This window comes from Perognathus longimembris, chromosome 7, assembly GCF_023159225.1.
Source record: "Perognathus longimembris pacificus isolate PPM17 chromosome 7, ASM2315922v1, whole genome shotgun sequence".
NCBI classification, from domain to species: domain Eukaryota; kingdom Metazoa; phylum Chordata; class Mammalia; order Rodentia; family Heteromyidae; genus Perognathus; species Perognathus longimembris.
The window spans coordinates 22,756,503-22,772,474 of NC_063167.1; the positions used below are offsets into that span (position 1 = coordinate 22,756,503).

At 43.8% G+C, this 15,972-nt stretch overlaps 1 protein-coding gene across 3 annotated transcripts in view; it reads left to right on the forward strand.

Annotated features, from left to right (window-relative positions):
- Nucleotides 1-4,976: 4,976 nt before the first annotated feature.
- Ago3 (argonaute RISC catalytic component 3) overlaps nucleotides 4,977-15,972 on the forward strand; it is a 75,159-nt gene continuing 64,163 nt past the window's right edge. For all 3 annotated transcript variants that reach the window (XR_007211564.1, XM_048350883.1, XM_048350884.1), the window contains exon 1: nucleotides 4,977-5,216. Coding sequence is in view for 2 of the 3 variants with exons in the window: in XM_048350883.1 (XP_048206840.1) it covers nucleotides 5,198-5,216 (19 nt within the window). In the remaining variant the exon portion in view is untranslated. The remainder of the gene's footprint in view (nucleotides 5,217-15,972) is intronic.

The following is a 15,972-nucleotide window of genomic DNA, read 5'->3' on the forward strand; positions in this document are numbered from 1 at the left end:
TGATGAGGTGGAAATGACTATTGGAGGAAGATGGTGAATTCTGTGATGAAAGATAATTACATAGATTAGGTGGTATTTTCTGTTTGTGTCCCTCCTTGTTTTTTAGTCATACTGGGAGTTGAGCTCAAAACCCACATTTGTTGGGCAAGGCACTCTATCTCTCTCACCCCCACCATCTTTTTACTGTAAGTCAGTCTGCTTTTCAGATAAGGTCTGTGATTTTGTCTAGGCCAGCCTTGGGCTCCATCCTCCAACTCCCACCTCCTAAGTAGTTGGAATTATGGGCATGCACCACTGCCCACTCATTTTGGAGTCTCTATCTTTGTGCCAGGATCTTTAGATCTTTACCTCCCCCATAACTGGGATTATCAGTGTTTACCATCATGCCTGGACTTGTTTACTTCCTTTAGGAATCTCACTGTGTATCTCAGGCTGACCTTGAACTCAAAATCTTTCTGCCTCTTTCCCCTGAGCTAGTATTACAGATTTGTGCCTCCTTACCTCGCTTGGACTTAGATTTGAGGGTCCTGTGGAGAATGTTAAAATGTTCAGTAAATACAGGATTAGTGGTCCAGAAAAACTACACAACTGCAGTTATAGATATTGAGTTGTAGTAGTTTATTTTTATTTATTTATTTATTTATTGGCCAGTTTTGGGTCTTCAACTCAGGGCCTGAGCACTGTCCCTGGCTTCTTTTTGCTCAAGGCTAGCACTCTGCCACTTGAGCCACAGCGCCACTTCTAGCCATTTTCTATATATGTGGTGCTGGGGAATCGAACCCAGGGCTTCATGTATATGAGGCAAGCACTCTTGCCACTAGGCCATATTCCCAGCCCAGTTGTAGTCATTTATATGAACTCATATAACTAGCTAAAGCCACAGGCATGAACGTGGTATACACCTAGCAGATTCAAATTCATAGGAGAGGGAACAAAACCTAAAGTGACAAAAGAATATCAAATATTTAATGTTATTTTTGGCTATTTTAATAAGAGGGAGAAAACCAAGAGAGGAAGATGGACAGTCAACAGAGAGGAAGAAAGCAGTCAACAACATTAACTGCCATAGGGATGTGGGGTGGGTTTTAAAAATTTCTTTTTGGTTGGTTGTCTTTGCTTTTGTCTAGTATTGAACAATATAACTGAGGTCATTTTTATCATCTCAAAAACAAGCAATGAGAAAAGCAATTTAAATAAGCTAAGACTAGGACTTCCAGGTTGTTCATCACAAGCACTACTTCATTCAGCATGCTCCACTTCTTAGGAGATACTTGTCAAAGAATTAAAAAAAACAAAACTATTTTCCTACCCAGCTTTATAGATAATGTTGTAGTGCATTAGAGATAGCTCTTAGTTTTCTGTATTTTTATGACTTGTCTTCTCCAGAAAAAGTGAACCTGTGAGAGCAGAAACTACATTCTATTCGTTTTTTGTCATCAAGGCAGTAGTGTGTATCAAGATATTAATAGAGAATATGAGTAAAATGAGTTAGAAAACTGGTTCGTGAGTGTGGAGGAGGAAATCAAGAAGTTATATTAAGTGCACGGTATGGACTCGGCATTCCTGAATTTTCAGGTAAGCAGAATTAACCGGTTATCATCTTTCCCACTTTCACCTTAACTTTGAAAGTTATTTGTCTTTGTACCTTAAGCTGGTAGTACAGTTCTCAAGCACGCAAGTTCTAGCATTCTTCCACAGTAGTGGATCACTGTTGTTTCTGTACACTGGGGGAAGATGGTTCAGGACCCAGTGAGAAAATGCCACCAGCAGCCATTGTATATGACATGGGCCTAACATTACTCTGGAGGCCAAGTGTTGTGACTTTTCATCAACAAGCCACCCTGTGACTCTCACCTGCCAGATTCCCTTGGGAAAGAGGCCAGCTAGACTTGTTCTCCATTTCAGCAAAGGTTAGGGAGGTTGGTTGAACATAGAACAGATGTTTCCCAGTTAAAATATGACAAGATTTGTGACCTCAAGTAAATCAGACATAAGGAATTTAATAAAGGGAATAGAAGATTACCATTACAGCAAATTTTACTCTAAGCTAGTTTTAGAATGGAGTGGGTTTGGCTGTTGATTGTTCTCAGAGACTTGGAGCCCAGGGCCTGCACTGTCTGATCCTTGAACCAAGTTTTGAGTGAAGGCTTTTTCTTGCACCCCTGAGTCTCTTCAGAACTGGTTGAACAGCCTTCCAGCTGCTCTGTTAATTGGCAAAATACATCCTAGAACATTCTTGTCTCTCAAGTACACTGGAGTGGAGTGAGGCTGGGTATTTACTGTTGGATGTGTCTTGGTTTAGACCAAAAATGTAATGCATTTAGGGTCTGGTAGCTAAAGGAAAGGGTTATACTACAAGAAGAGTTCTGAGACTGGGCCATTCCCAAGCTGCTGTCTGCAGTGCTTAAATGGAAAGTAGCGCTAATTTGGAAAGTTGGCTGTTTCATTCCTAGCTTTCCAGACATTTATTCCTCTGGCTATAGGTTGAGGAAAGTTGGCAGGTAAGCCAGTGCAGTATATACAAATCATGACGGAGGCAGTTCTTCAAAGCAGTCACATCAAAGAGGAGCAGGAAAAGTAAAAGTTTCTGGGGAATGAGGTACATTTTGAAGTTCACTTATACACAACTGCCTTTTCTAGCACCATATATAAGTTTTTCAGGGGTGGGTGCTGGTAGTGCACGCCTGTAATCCTAACTACTCAGGAGGCTGAGGACTTCAGTTTGAAGCCAGCCTTGGACTGGAAAGTCCATGAGACTCATCTCCAATTAACTGCCAAAAAAACAAAACAAAACAAAAAAACCAGAAGTGGAACTGTGTCTCAAGTGGTAGAATTCTAGCCTAGAGTACAAAAGCTCAAGGATAGCATGCAAGGGCCCTGAGTTCAAGCCCTCAGAATCAGCACCAAAAAAAGAAAAAGTTTTTCAGGCCTTTGGGCATACCCCGCAGAAACAAACTTCTATTTTGAAACTCCACCAAGTTAGCAATTAATATTGGATAATCTTTATAGGGGTGCCTAAAGAATTCCCCTATCTTCCAAAAACAGGAAGCTTTTTACCCCTTAAAAGAGTAAACAGGGGGCTGGGAATATGGCTTAATGGAAGAGTGCTTGCCTAGCATGCATGAAGCCCTGGGTTTGGTTCCTCAGTACCACATAAACAGAGAAAGCCAGAAGTGGCTGTGTCACTCAAGTGGTAGAGCACTAGCCTTGAGCAAAAGCAGCCCAGGACAGTGTCTAGGACCTGAGTACAAGCCCCTGGACTGGCAAAATAAAAATTAAAAATAAAGACATTTTGACCCAGGCACTGGTAATTCTGACTACTCAGGTGGCTGAGATCTGAGGATTGCAGATCAAAGCCGAGGCAGAAAAGTCCCTGAGACTCTTACCTCCAGTAACTACTCAGAAAAATCCCAGAAGTGGTGCTGTGGTAGAACACAACCCTTGAGCACAAATAGGCTCAGGGACAGTGCCCAGGCCTTGAGTTCAAGACCTGCAAAATAAAAACAATAAAAGGACATTTCATATGCAGTGTTTTTCTCTTTGATATTTTAAAATTGGGAAGTTATTTTCAGTTGTAGGTACGTGAAGGAAGAAGATAATGTAGTTTGGAGTTCCCTCTCTTCATTAAGCCTATGATGGGTGACTATTAAGTGCTTTGAAATTGTAACCATAGTAAATACTTTGGTTATTCATAAATACATGGAAGATTATTCTCTGGGCTTTATGTAAGTTGCCTAATGTCAACAATGACCTCATAAGAGACCTACTCACATTAGGAAAGTGAGCCCAAAGTGACTAATTCAAATTCCCACGGTGAATGGGAGTGGGGTGGGGACTGAAATTTGTGTATTATATATATATGTGTATTATACACGTGTGTATCTATACACATATATACTTTTCCTTTAATATAGTTTAATTTTGAAAGGAAGCTTAAACGTGTTTTGAGGCATGGGGGACACGTCGTGAATTATTATTCAGCTAGTATAAAATAGTAATAGGTTTTACTAAAATGTTTTTTTTTTTTTTTTTTTTTTTTTTGGCCAGTCCTGGGGCTTGGACTCAGGGCTTGAGCACTGTCCCTGGCTTCTTTTTGCTCAAGGCTAGCACTCTGCCACTTGAGCCACAGGGCCACTTCTGGCCATTTTCTGTATATGTGGTGCTGGGGAATCGAACCCAGGGCCTCATGTATATGAGGCAGGCACTCTTGCCACTAGGCCATATCCTCAGCCCTAAAATGTTTTTAAATACTATTTTGGTCACACACCATGCGGGACCCAGTGTTCCTGTAAAGCTTGTGAGTGCTAGGGCACACCTTGAAATAGTGAACAGCAGACTGGGAGGAGGTTACCAGGGTCCGCAGGGTTCCCCACTGGAGGCTGGTGGTGCTGGGAGCGCCACGACGGCGTTCGCGGAAGCAAGAGCAAGTACGCTGTGGCCCGGAGCGGGACAGGGAGCCGGGTCCCGGGCGAGGGGGGCGGGGGGGCGGACTCGTGGCCTGGAGGGAGCCTTCAGACGGCGAAGAGAAGCTGTGGTAGGCTCGAGAGCTGGAAACCGACCGGGCTCCTCTTCTGGAGAGAAGTTCCTCGACATGACGAGGCGCTGCTTTTTAGCACTGCACTGCGTTCCACCTCACAGTGCTTCCGTGATGCCCCGCTACTTTTCAAACTCCAGTCATTATTTCTCCTCCTCTCAGAGGGCCGGGGTGTCGGGGCTCGGTGGGGCGCCAGCCCCGGGCCGGCCGCTCCTCAGGTAGGCCCCGCCGGCCGCGACGTCTCCTGAGTAGCGCAGAGGACGCCGGTCCTTCGGGGCTGTCTCCGGCTCGCACGGCCCGAGGCGTCCGCCGGGCCACGTCGCGCACGCCCACGGCCCCGCCCCGGGTCGGCGTCCCCGCGCCGACGTCGCGCCCGTCGCGCTCCGGCCCGGCGGAACTGACGCCGACGGGCTTCCGGGGGCGGTGGCGGCGGCCCGCGGCCGTGGGGGAGCTGGAGCGAGCGTCGGCGGCCGCGGGCGACGCAAGTCCCGTACGCGGCTCTCCTCTCCGCGCCTCGCGCCCGGCCGAGCCGTCTCCCGGCAGCGACCTGGCCGGAGCTTGCGGAGTGCAGCGGCCTGGGTCGCCCCCGCCTCGCGCCTCCGCGCCGCTTCGCTCCCGTGGCGGGCGAACGTCTCACTCGGAGCGCGTCCCTCAGCTCCATGAATGGAAATCGGCTCAGCAGGTGAGTCTGGGCCGCGGGGTGGGGGTGGGGGACAGGGGGGACGGGGAGGGTGACACCGTCGCAGGGGGTGTCACCTCGCTGTCGGGGAGGGGTGACACCGCTGCAAGGGGGGAGGTCACTTCGCTGTCGGGGGTGACACCGCCAGGGGGGGTCACCTCACTGTCAGGGAGGGGTGACACCGCCGTCCCCCTTCAGCGGTCGCCGTCGGGTCACTCCGCTGAGGGGGGAGGGTGACACTGATGCAGGGGTGTCACCTCGCTGTGGGGGGGTGTCACCGTCGCAAGAGGGTCACTTCGCTGTTGGAGAGGGGTGACACCGCTGCAAGAGGGTCACTTCGCTGTCGGGGGTGACACTGTCGGAGGGGGTGACACCGTCGCAGGGGTGTCACCTCGCTGTCGGGGTGGCACCGTCTCAGGGGAGTCACCTTGCTGCGGCCCCCTCACGTCCTCGCTTCCCGCCTAGGTGCTCTGGGCTGCGCGCCCCAGGCTTTCTGCGCCCCTCTTACCGCCTCCCCCCGCCTACGGCCCCGCTGTTGTAACCAGGGCCACTGAGTTGTCCCAACCGTCTGGAGGGGTTCGAACGGGGTTGTCCATCCTTCTCTTTCTCTCTTTCCTTCTCCTTCTCCTCCTCTCTCTCTCTCTCTCTCTCTCTCTCTCTCTCTCTCTCTCTCTCTCTCTCTCTCTCTCTCTCTCTCTCTCTCGTCTCTCTCTCTCCCCCCTCCCTCCCTCCCTCTCTCTCTCTCTCTCTCTCTCTCTCTGTCTCTCTCTCCCGCTGTCTCGTCTCTCGTGTCTCTCTCCCTCCCTCCCTCTCTCCTCCCCCTCCCCCTCTCTGCCTCCCTGCTTCCCTCTCTCTCTCCCTCTCCCCTTTCCCCACTCCCTTCTTCCCCCTCCCCTCTCTCCGCCACTTCCGTCTGGTTCTGGGATTAATTGGTGAGAAGAGTCTCTCGGACTTTTCTGCCTGGGCGTCCGGGATCCTCAGATCTAGGCCTCCGGAGTAGCTAGGATTTTGGGCCTGAGCCAGCGGCGCCCGGCCGGCCCTTTCCTCCGAACCGCGTCATTCCGGTAGGAGATAAGCCGGTGAGCAGGTCCTTTACCCTGGGTTGTGCGTCCCCGGAAGGCCGACGACCAGCCATCTCCCTTCCCTGCCCTCTGAGGCCCAGTGAAGACACCTGACATCACTGATGGGATTCAGTTTGCAAGGTCGTAGCTTCCAGTCCTCCTCGCCTCCCCTCCCCTGTCAGCGCTGTCAGCGCTGAGGGAGCCTGGTAGGTAGTTTCTGAGGACCCTGGGGTTGTCGTTATCAATCACCTGGATCACTGCTCATATGAGATGGTAGATCTTAACATTGATGACAGCACTTTTGTGTTTCATTCTCTGTTCCCTAGAGAAAGCAGTCGTTTTTCTGGAAGTTTGGGACTTAGGAAAACTGCTTTTTTCTTTTGGGGAAAAATTCACAGTCTTGAGAGAGGGGGTACAAAACATGGACAGTACTCGTCTTTGAAAAAGAAAAACCCAGGTTCTAAACTAATTCATTGAGGGACATAAAGTAGGTGTTACATAATGATTTGCTTATATTTTAAGCCTGAACTCTTCATCACTAAACATTCACTAATTTATAATTTTCAGAATGCTAAAGAAGAGTGTGTTACTATGGGATTACAAGTCCCTGAATTTCACATCCCTCTCTCTCACACTTTTCACTGTCTAGTAAGTGATCTATTGCTCCCTCTCTTGTTGTTGTTGTTGGTGGTGGTGGTGGTGGTGGTGGTGGTGACTGGGCTTGAAATCAGGGCCTGGACTCTGTTCCACAGCTTTTTCACTCAATGTTAGCGCTCTACCACTTGAACCACAGTGCCACTTCAGGTTTTTGAGGAGTTAATTGGAGATAAGAGTTGCTTCCATTTTTTGAGGGGTTAATTGGAGATGAGTCTCTTGGAAGGGCTGGGAATATGGCCTAGTGGCAAGAGTGCTTGCCTTGTATACATGAAGCCCTGGGTTCAATTCCTCAGCACCACATATATAGAAAAGGCCAGAAGTGGTGCTGTGGCTCAAGTGGTAGAGTGCTAGCCTTGAGCAAAAAGAAGCCAGGGACAGTGCTCAGGCCCTGCGTTCAAGCCCCAGGACTGGCAAAATAATAATAATAAAACTTTTAAAAGAGTCTCTTCGAGACTTTTCTGCCCTGGCTGGCTTCAAACCCTAATCCTCAAAACAAAAACAAAAACCCTGATCCTTAGATCTGAGCCTCCTGAGTAGCTAGGATTACAGGTGTAAGCCAATTTTATCTTTGAAAAGCAAAACAAAATGATGTGAGAGGCACCTTATATAAAAGGGTCCAGCAAAATAAGAACTTTTATGAATAGATTAAGAAGTGTAGCATCAAGTAGATGCAAAACACTGAGAAATGTAGAGATGGGTTGGAGAGAGGGTTTTATTACATTTCTATTGCATAGAATTTTCTGTTTTCACCATTTCTCTCTTTTTTGTGCTCTCTTTTTGCCAATTTCACGTTTTTTTTTTTATAGATTTATTTATTTATTTATATTTTTATTTTTTTGCCAGTCCTGGGCCTTGGACTCAGGGCCTGAGCACTGTCCCTGGTTTCTTTTTGCTCAAGGCTGGCACTCTGCCACTTGAGCCACAGTGCCACTCCTGGCCGTTTTCTGTATATGTGGTGCTGGGGAATTGAACCCAGGGCCTCATGTATATGAGGCAAGCACTCTTGCCACTAGGCCATATTCCCAGCCCCAATTTCACATTTTGAAAAATGGAAAGTTCGTCTACATTGTGATGAGTTTTAGACTCTTACTGGTTTGTGTATTTCCAAAACTGCTCTGTTCTTGCTTTTAAATTTTCTACCACATTCTTTTGCTGCATATGTGATGATTTGGGAATATAGGTGATTCTTACATATTGTCCTGTGTGGAGCCTGGTAAACTAAATGTGGGAGTTTATTAATAATCCTCATTTTTAAAAAGAATTTGTTTTGGGCTGAGAATATGGCCTAGTGGCAAGAGTGCTTGCCTCATATACATGAAGCCCTGGGGGTTTGATTCCTCAGCACCACATATATAGAAAAGGCCAGAGGTGGCGCTGTGGCTCAAGTGGTAGAACGGTGGCCTTGAGCAAAAAGAAGCCAGGGACAGTGCTTTGGTCCTGAGTCCAAGCTTCCCCCCCCCCCAAAAAAAAAGAATTTGTTTTAATGTGTGAAAGTCCTGGGGCTTGAACTCAGGTCCTGTGCATTATCTCTGAGCTTTTTTACTCAAGTCAGACTTCCCTTTTCCTGCCTGACCTAGCTTCCAACCATGATCCTCATATCTTAGTCCTCCTGAGTAGCTAGGATTACAAGCATGAACCAGTAGCACTCAGCTCTAGAATATTTTTTAAATTATTTTTCTTTTTCTCCTCTGGAATTTTTGTAAATAGGAAACTATACCCAAATACATTGGCAACATCTTAGAAAGTATTAATGGGGGGAAACTACCCAGTCAGCTAGCTAAATATGACTCAGAAAACAAAATTTACCTTTTTTGGGGTCTTATGGATAAACACACACACACTCACATTTAACTGTCTTCACATCTATGGAAGTCTAGTTAAGATTTATCAACCATATACTTGGCTATATTGAAACACAAAGCGCAATTTACCTGAGCTTGGTGTCTAATTTCAAAGATAAGCTATAATTTGCAACATTGTTGCCATCAACAAAATTTTTATTTTTCCTGAGACAGGTATAATTGTTATAATGAATGTGAAGTTGAGAGCATAGTTGGGAAAAATGTACATTAAAATACAAAATTTGAAAAACAGATATATTTATATTTGTTTGTTTAAAACACATTAGATGGAAGTGTTACACATGAAACATAAGTTTATTTAGTACATTAGAGAATTTCAAATATAAATACCATGATTCTAGGTGAATCATTCCAAATACACAAAAATTATATTTTTCTATTTTCTTTCACGTGGAGTATTGTAAATGATTTTTAAATATGTCCTCTAAAATCTACTTATTTAGTATTATTTGAACTTTGCTTTAACTAAAATAAAGTAGAATATGTTTTTGCATAATAATGAGTTTAGCCTATGTTCTTAGTTTAGGGGACTTTTGTTTGTTTGTTTGTTTGTTTTTTGTTGTTGTTTTTTGGCCAGTCCTAGGCCGTGAACTCAGGGCCTGAGCACTGTCCCTGGCTTCTTTTTTGCTCAAGGCTAGCACTCTGCCACTTAAGCCACAGCGCCACTTCTGGCCATTTTCTGTGTATGTGGTGCTGAGGAATCGAACCCAGGGCCTCATGTATACGAGGCAAGCACTCTTGCCACTAGGCCATACTCCCAGCCCCAGTTTAGGGGACTTTTGATGAAGCAATTTTTTTTTTTGGTCTGATTACAGTTGAACTAAGAGAATATAGGTTATTTTTATTTCCAAACAAAATGGGAATGAGGACATCTTAGAACATGTTCATATAGATTCCACTTTGGAGGTCCTATGTTTTGTTTTTGTTCTTTTGTTCCATCCTGGGACTTGAACTCAGGGTCTGAGCACCATCCTGTACTTTTTTGTTCAAGTTTAGCACTCTACCACTTGAGCCGTAGCTCCACTTTCATGGGTTTTTAGGTGATTAATTGGAGATATGTGTCTTACAGACTTTCTTGCCTGGCTGTAGTCCAACTGTGATTCTCAGATCTCAGCCTCCTAAGTATCTAGAATTACAGGTGTAAGCCACCAGTGCGTGGTCAAGGTGAATTGTATTCACAAACTGATGTCTGAATTGAAACCTTTTGTAAAACTACTTAAAGATTTCTTTTTAATTCAAAAAGAAATAAAGCTGGGTGCTGGTGGTTCACAGCTGTAATCCTAGCTACTCAGGAGGCTGAGATCTGAGGATTCTGGTTCAAAGCCAGCCCCGGAAGGAAAGTCCATTAGACTCATCTTCAAAAAACTACTCAGAAAAGACCAGAAGTGGCATTGTGGCTCAAGTGGTAAAGTGCTACCCTGGAGCACAAAAGAAGTCAGGGACAGTGCCCAAGTCCTGAGTTCAAGCCCTAGGACTGAAAAAAAAATTCCTATGCATGATGAACAAAAATAAAATTAAAAGAACATTTATAGCCTTTAAATGTAGTTCAAGTAACACTGAAAATAGTTTTTAAAAATAGCCACAATTGGGGCTGGGGATATGGCCTAGTGGCAAGAGTGCCTGCCTCGGATACACGAGGCCCTAGGTTCGATTCCCCAGCACCACATATACAGAAAACGGCCAGAAGCGGCGCTGTGGCTCAAGTGGCAGAGTGCTAGCCTTGAGTGGGAAGAAGCCAGGGACAGTGCTCAGGCCCTGAGTCCAAGGCCCAGGACTGGCAAAAAAAAAAAAAAAAATAGCCACAATTCCATCACACTGATAATGTCATCTTTTACTTTTTTGGGGGTCACAACGTAGGTTTATTGTTAGTTTTTTGTTTTATGTTGTTTTTACCAGTCCTGGGGCTTGAACTCAGGGCCTGGGCACTGCCCCTGAGCTTCTTTTGCTCAAGGCTAGCACTCTACCACTTGAGCCCCAGCACCACTTTCAGCTTTTTCTGTTTATGTGGCACTGAGGAATCGAACCCACAGCTTCATGCATGCTAGGCAAGCACTGTATCACTAAGCCACATTCCCAGCCCCTATTGTTAATTTTGAGTGAAAGCTCCATATTGATTTCCATAGTGGTTGTGGTAGTTTACATTCCCACCAGCAGTGTGTGAGGATTTCCTCTCCCTCATCCTCTCCTTGATTGTTATTCTGACTGTTGTGAAATGGAATGTTAATGTAGTTTTGATTTGCCTTTCCTTTACAGCTATAGATGATGAATATGTCTGCATGTATTTATTAACCATATGTAATTATTCTTCTGTGTTAGATTGATTTGGATTATGTGTTATTTTGCTATTCAATCTTTTTTTTTTTTTTTTTTTTTTTTGGTACTGGGCTTGAACTCTGGGCCTGGGCATTGTCCTGGGCTCTTCAGCTCAAGGATAGGGCTCTACCACTTGAGCCACACCACCACTTCCGATCTTCTGGTGGTTAATTGGAGATAAGAGTCTCATGGACTTTCCTGTTCCTGCCCAGGTTGGCTTTGAACTGTGATTCTCAGATCTCAGCCTCCAGAGTAGCTAGGATTACAAGTGTGAGCCATCAGCATCTGAGTTGTTTAATTTTTTGAGCTTTCCATCTATGTCTAGTTATATTTGTGTGTGTGAGTGCACACCCACGCATGTGTGTGTACTGGTCCTGGGACTTGAACTGAGGGGCTGGGCACTGTCCCTTGAGTTTCTTTTGCTCAAGGGTAGCACTCTACCACTTGAGCCACGGCTCTACTTACAGCTTTTTTTGGTAATTGGAAATAAGAGTCTCACAGACATTACTACTTGGGCTAGCCTCAAATTGCAATCCTCAGATCTCAGCTTCTTGAGTAGCTTGAATTATAGGCATGAGCCACTGGAACCCTGCTCTTTATATATTGTTTTGTATATTTTGTATGTATATATATATATATATTCTTGAGATTAATCCTCTCTGTTATATCATTTACGTTTTTATGTCAAATTCTAAACTAATCATTCTTAAAAGTTTTAAGTAACTAAGTTATTTTGCAACGGTGTTAAAATAAATGAAAAGCAATCTAGATATACTTTTGTCCTTTGGGATAATTTTAGGTATTATGTAGATAATTTAGAATTATTTATATCAGTTTATATTTTTACAGGAGCATACTGTCCTCACAGTATACAGAGAGTCTTGGGGCTCTGTAAAGGGGATATTTCCTCAAAGTATTCTGTTGTGTATGGAAAAACCTTAGCCCAGAGAAAAATTCTTGTCAAATGGTCTTTAACTGTCAGATTCTAGTTGAAAACTCTTTAACTTTATAATATAACCATCCAGTTTCACATTAGTTTCTATATTCCTAAAACAGTTGAGAGTCTACCTGAAAAGCAAACTGTCTTGTTACTCTGGCTAAACACATTCTACTACAGTACTTAAGCTTTTTTTTTTTTTTTTTTTTTTGCCAGTCCTGGGGCTTGAATTTAGGGCCTGAGCACTAATGGCTTCCTTTTGCTCAAGTCTAGCATTCTACCAGTTGAGCCACAGCACCACTTCTGGATTTTTCTGTTTATGTGGTACTGAGGAATCGAACCCAGGGCTTCATGCATTCTAGGCAAGCACTCTACTACTAACCCACATTCCCAGCCCAAAACTAAACTTTTTTTTTTTTTTTTTTTTTTTTTTGCCAGTCCTGGACTCAGGGCCTGAGCACTGTCCCTGGCTTCTCTTTGCTCAAGGCTAGCATTCTGCCACTTGAATCACAGCGCCACTTCTGGCCATTTATGTATATGTGGTACTGGGGAATCAAACCCAGGGCTTCAAGTATAAGAGGCAAGCGCTCTTGCCACTAGGCCATATCCCCAGCCCGTAAACTTTTTTTTTTTTTTTTGGCCAGTCCTGGGGCTTGGACTCAGGGCCTTAGCACTGTCCCTGGCTTCTTCTTGCTCAAGGCTAGCACTCTGCCACTTGAGCCACAGCGCCACTTCTGGCCATTTTCTGTATATGTGGTGCTGGGGAATTGAACCTAGGGCCTCATGTAGGCTCACCTAGGGCAAGCACTCTTGCCACTAGGCCATATCCCCAGCCCCCCAGCCCGTAAACTTTTGAAAAGTAATTTATTTTAAAAAATTGTACAGGAGAGAAAAGCCAGAGGAATAATTCTGTGTTCAGGAAGATAAAACTAAAAAGAGGGCTGGGGATATGGCCTAGTGGCTAGAGTGCTTGCCTCGTATACATGAGGCCCTAGGTTCGATTCCCCAGCACCACATATACAGAAAATGACCAGAAGTGGCGCTGTGGCTCAAGTGGCAGAGTGCTAGCCTTGAGCAAGAAGAAGCCAGGAACAGTGCTCAGGCCCTGAGTCCAAGCCCCAGGACTGGCCAAAAAAAAAAAAAAAAAAAAAAAAAACTAAAAAGATACTTTATTTACAGCTGCTATCTTTTTTCCAGACTAGTTTCGTCTTTGGATACTGGAATTAGCAAGCATTTACCAAGCGTTCCTACTTTGTAATTCAGTTGTCTAGGATACCCAAATAGACTCCCATTCTTGGCTCACAGAGTAAACAGATGTGAGAAAGAATATTGTGTGGTTTTCAACCATAATGGTTACGCTGTTAGTATATATAACAGCCTTTCTGTATATATTTGGAATTTTTGTGGTTTTTCTGCCATTATCTATATAAATATTAATGACTTACTTTGGCTAGCCACCGCTTTTAAAAACAAAAAGAGATTGTTGAGATTCAGCAAAATGTGGTCATATAACTAATGCTTTCTCTTATACATGTAGACATTTTGTGGCTTAGTTACAATAAAAATTATACACATTTGTCTGAAATATCATTTTAATAAAATAATCTACAAGAATTCTTCATTTTACATATCAACTAATTATTTTATGAATTATTTCCAAATTGTCACATTATTGGGAAGTCATATTCATAGAATGAGATATTTTTAATATATTTTTTATATTTAGATAAGAGCTTATAGTAGAACATTTTCAGTTACAGGTTTACATATTAATTATTCCTACTAATTAATATTCCTATTGATTACTCTTAATACTCACTATTAATACTTGTTTTACAAATACTTTTTAAACTTTTGGGTTTTTTTTTACTAATACTACTTAGTAATTTCAAAATCCTCTGAATTTTAAAATAATTAAAGGCCAAGTGCTTGGTGGCTTACATCTGTAATCTTAGCACCTCTGGAGGCTGAGATCTGAGGATTATGGTTCAAAGCAGGAAAATTTGTGAGACTTTTGTCTCCAATTAATCACCAAAAAAGCCAGAAGTGGAGCTGTGGCCTTTAGCAAAAAAAAAACTCAGAGACAACTTTGAGCACAGTTCAAGTGTCAGGGCCAACACACACACATACACAAAAAAGTTAAAGAATAGATTACAAAATGGGCTATTAAGGCCAGGCTCTCATGTCTCTTGCTTGTAATCCTGCCTCCCCAGGAAGCTGAAATCTGATGAACACAATTCAAAGCCAGCTCTGGCAAGAAAGTCTGTTAGACTCTTATCTCCAATTAAACACCAAAAAAGCCAGAAGTGTAGTTGTGACTCAAGTGGTAGAGCTTTGAGCACAAAAGCTCAGGGATAGCACCCAGGCCTTGATGTTCAAGCCCTACAACCCACCAAAAAAATAAAACAAAACAAAACAAAAAACCTCAAGCCTTAGCTTGGGTGTAGAGTGGCACACCTGTCATCCTAAGTTACCTGGAAGGCTGAAATCGGAAGGGTTGCCAACCAGCCCAGGTAGAAAAGTCCTTAAAACTCTTATTTCCACTGAGGAAAGCAGGACACAGTGATTAGCCCCTGTGGTGTCAGTGACTATAAGAATCCTAGGGTCGGGCATAGGCCCAGGCTTAGGCTCTGGTGTGGGCTCTAGTGGTAAGGAAGAAACTATCCTAAAAATAAGCAGACTAAAACATGGTGTGACTCAGTGGTATCACACCAGTCTAGCAAGCTTGAGGCCCAAATGCAAACTCTCAGTACTGCCCAAAAAGAAAAAAAAAAATTCCCTATAGTGCTGAGAAATTGAGTGTCAACATGTATGATATTCTATAAGTAATTTTTAAGCTATAGGGAATATAATAAATATGAGCATAATATTAAATACAGTAGGTTTTAGACAATAAACGTGAGCATAATAGTGAAGTAGGTTTTGGACAGATTTATTGAATGAATAAATGGCATTTACAAGTAGGTGCTTACTAAAAGTCCCATACTAGTGTTTGCTAGTTAGCCTGGTGGGCTCAAAATGTACAAAAATCAACCTAGTGCCGGTGACTCACACTTGTAATCCTAGCTGCTTGGAGGCTGAGATCTGAGGGTCATGGTTTCAAGCCAGCCGGGGCAGAAAAGTCCAAGAGATTCTTATCTCCAATTAAACACACACAAAAAAGTCAAAAAAACCAGAAGTGGTCTGTGGCTCAAGTGATACAGCACTAACTTTGAGCAAAAAAAGCACAAGGATAGCATCGAGACTGAGTTCAAGCCCCAGAACCAGCACACACACGAAAAAAAAAATGCACAAAAATCAGAGGGATTTTATTTCAGATTTAGAAATCAGCCTACTTATTTTTCCAGAAGAAAACCAGATTCCCCCTTCCCGCCCCCCCCCCCCCGCCCCCGCCAGGCTTGAACTCAGGGCCCAGTGCTATCCCTGAGCTTTTCCACTCAAGTCTAGTGTTACACCACTTGGAGCCACAGCACCACTTCCAGTTTTCTGGTGGTTAATTGGAGACTTTCTTGCCCAGGCTGTCTTCTAACTGTAAACCTCAGATCTCAGCCTTCTGAGTAGCTAGATTACAGGCATGGGCCACTGATGCCTGGCTTCAAAACCAGGTTTTTTTCTAATTATAAAATTTTAAATAACAGGCAAACAGGAATGTATAATATGAAAGTGAAAATATTATAATCCTGTCCCCCATGTAAAACCAAGGAAGGAGGGGGAGGGAAAGGAATGGAAGGGAGAAGAGGAGAGGGGTTTGGCTAATTGCTACTAGCAAGTTTAAGGTAGAAATTCCTGATAGTGCCAGTTCCTGGCTAGCAATGCACTTTTGAACACATTATTTGTGTAAAATACAATATGTAAAATTATCTCAAATTTGCAAGGCTGGTATAAAAAATAAATGACTTAATGTATGTGAAGCATTTGCACATTGTTCA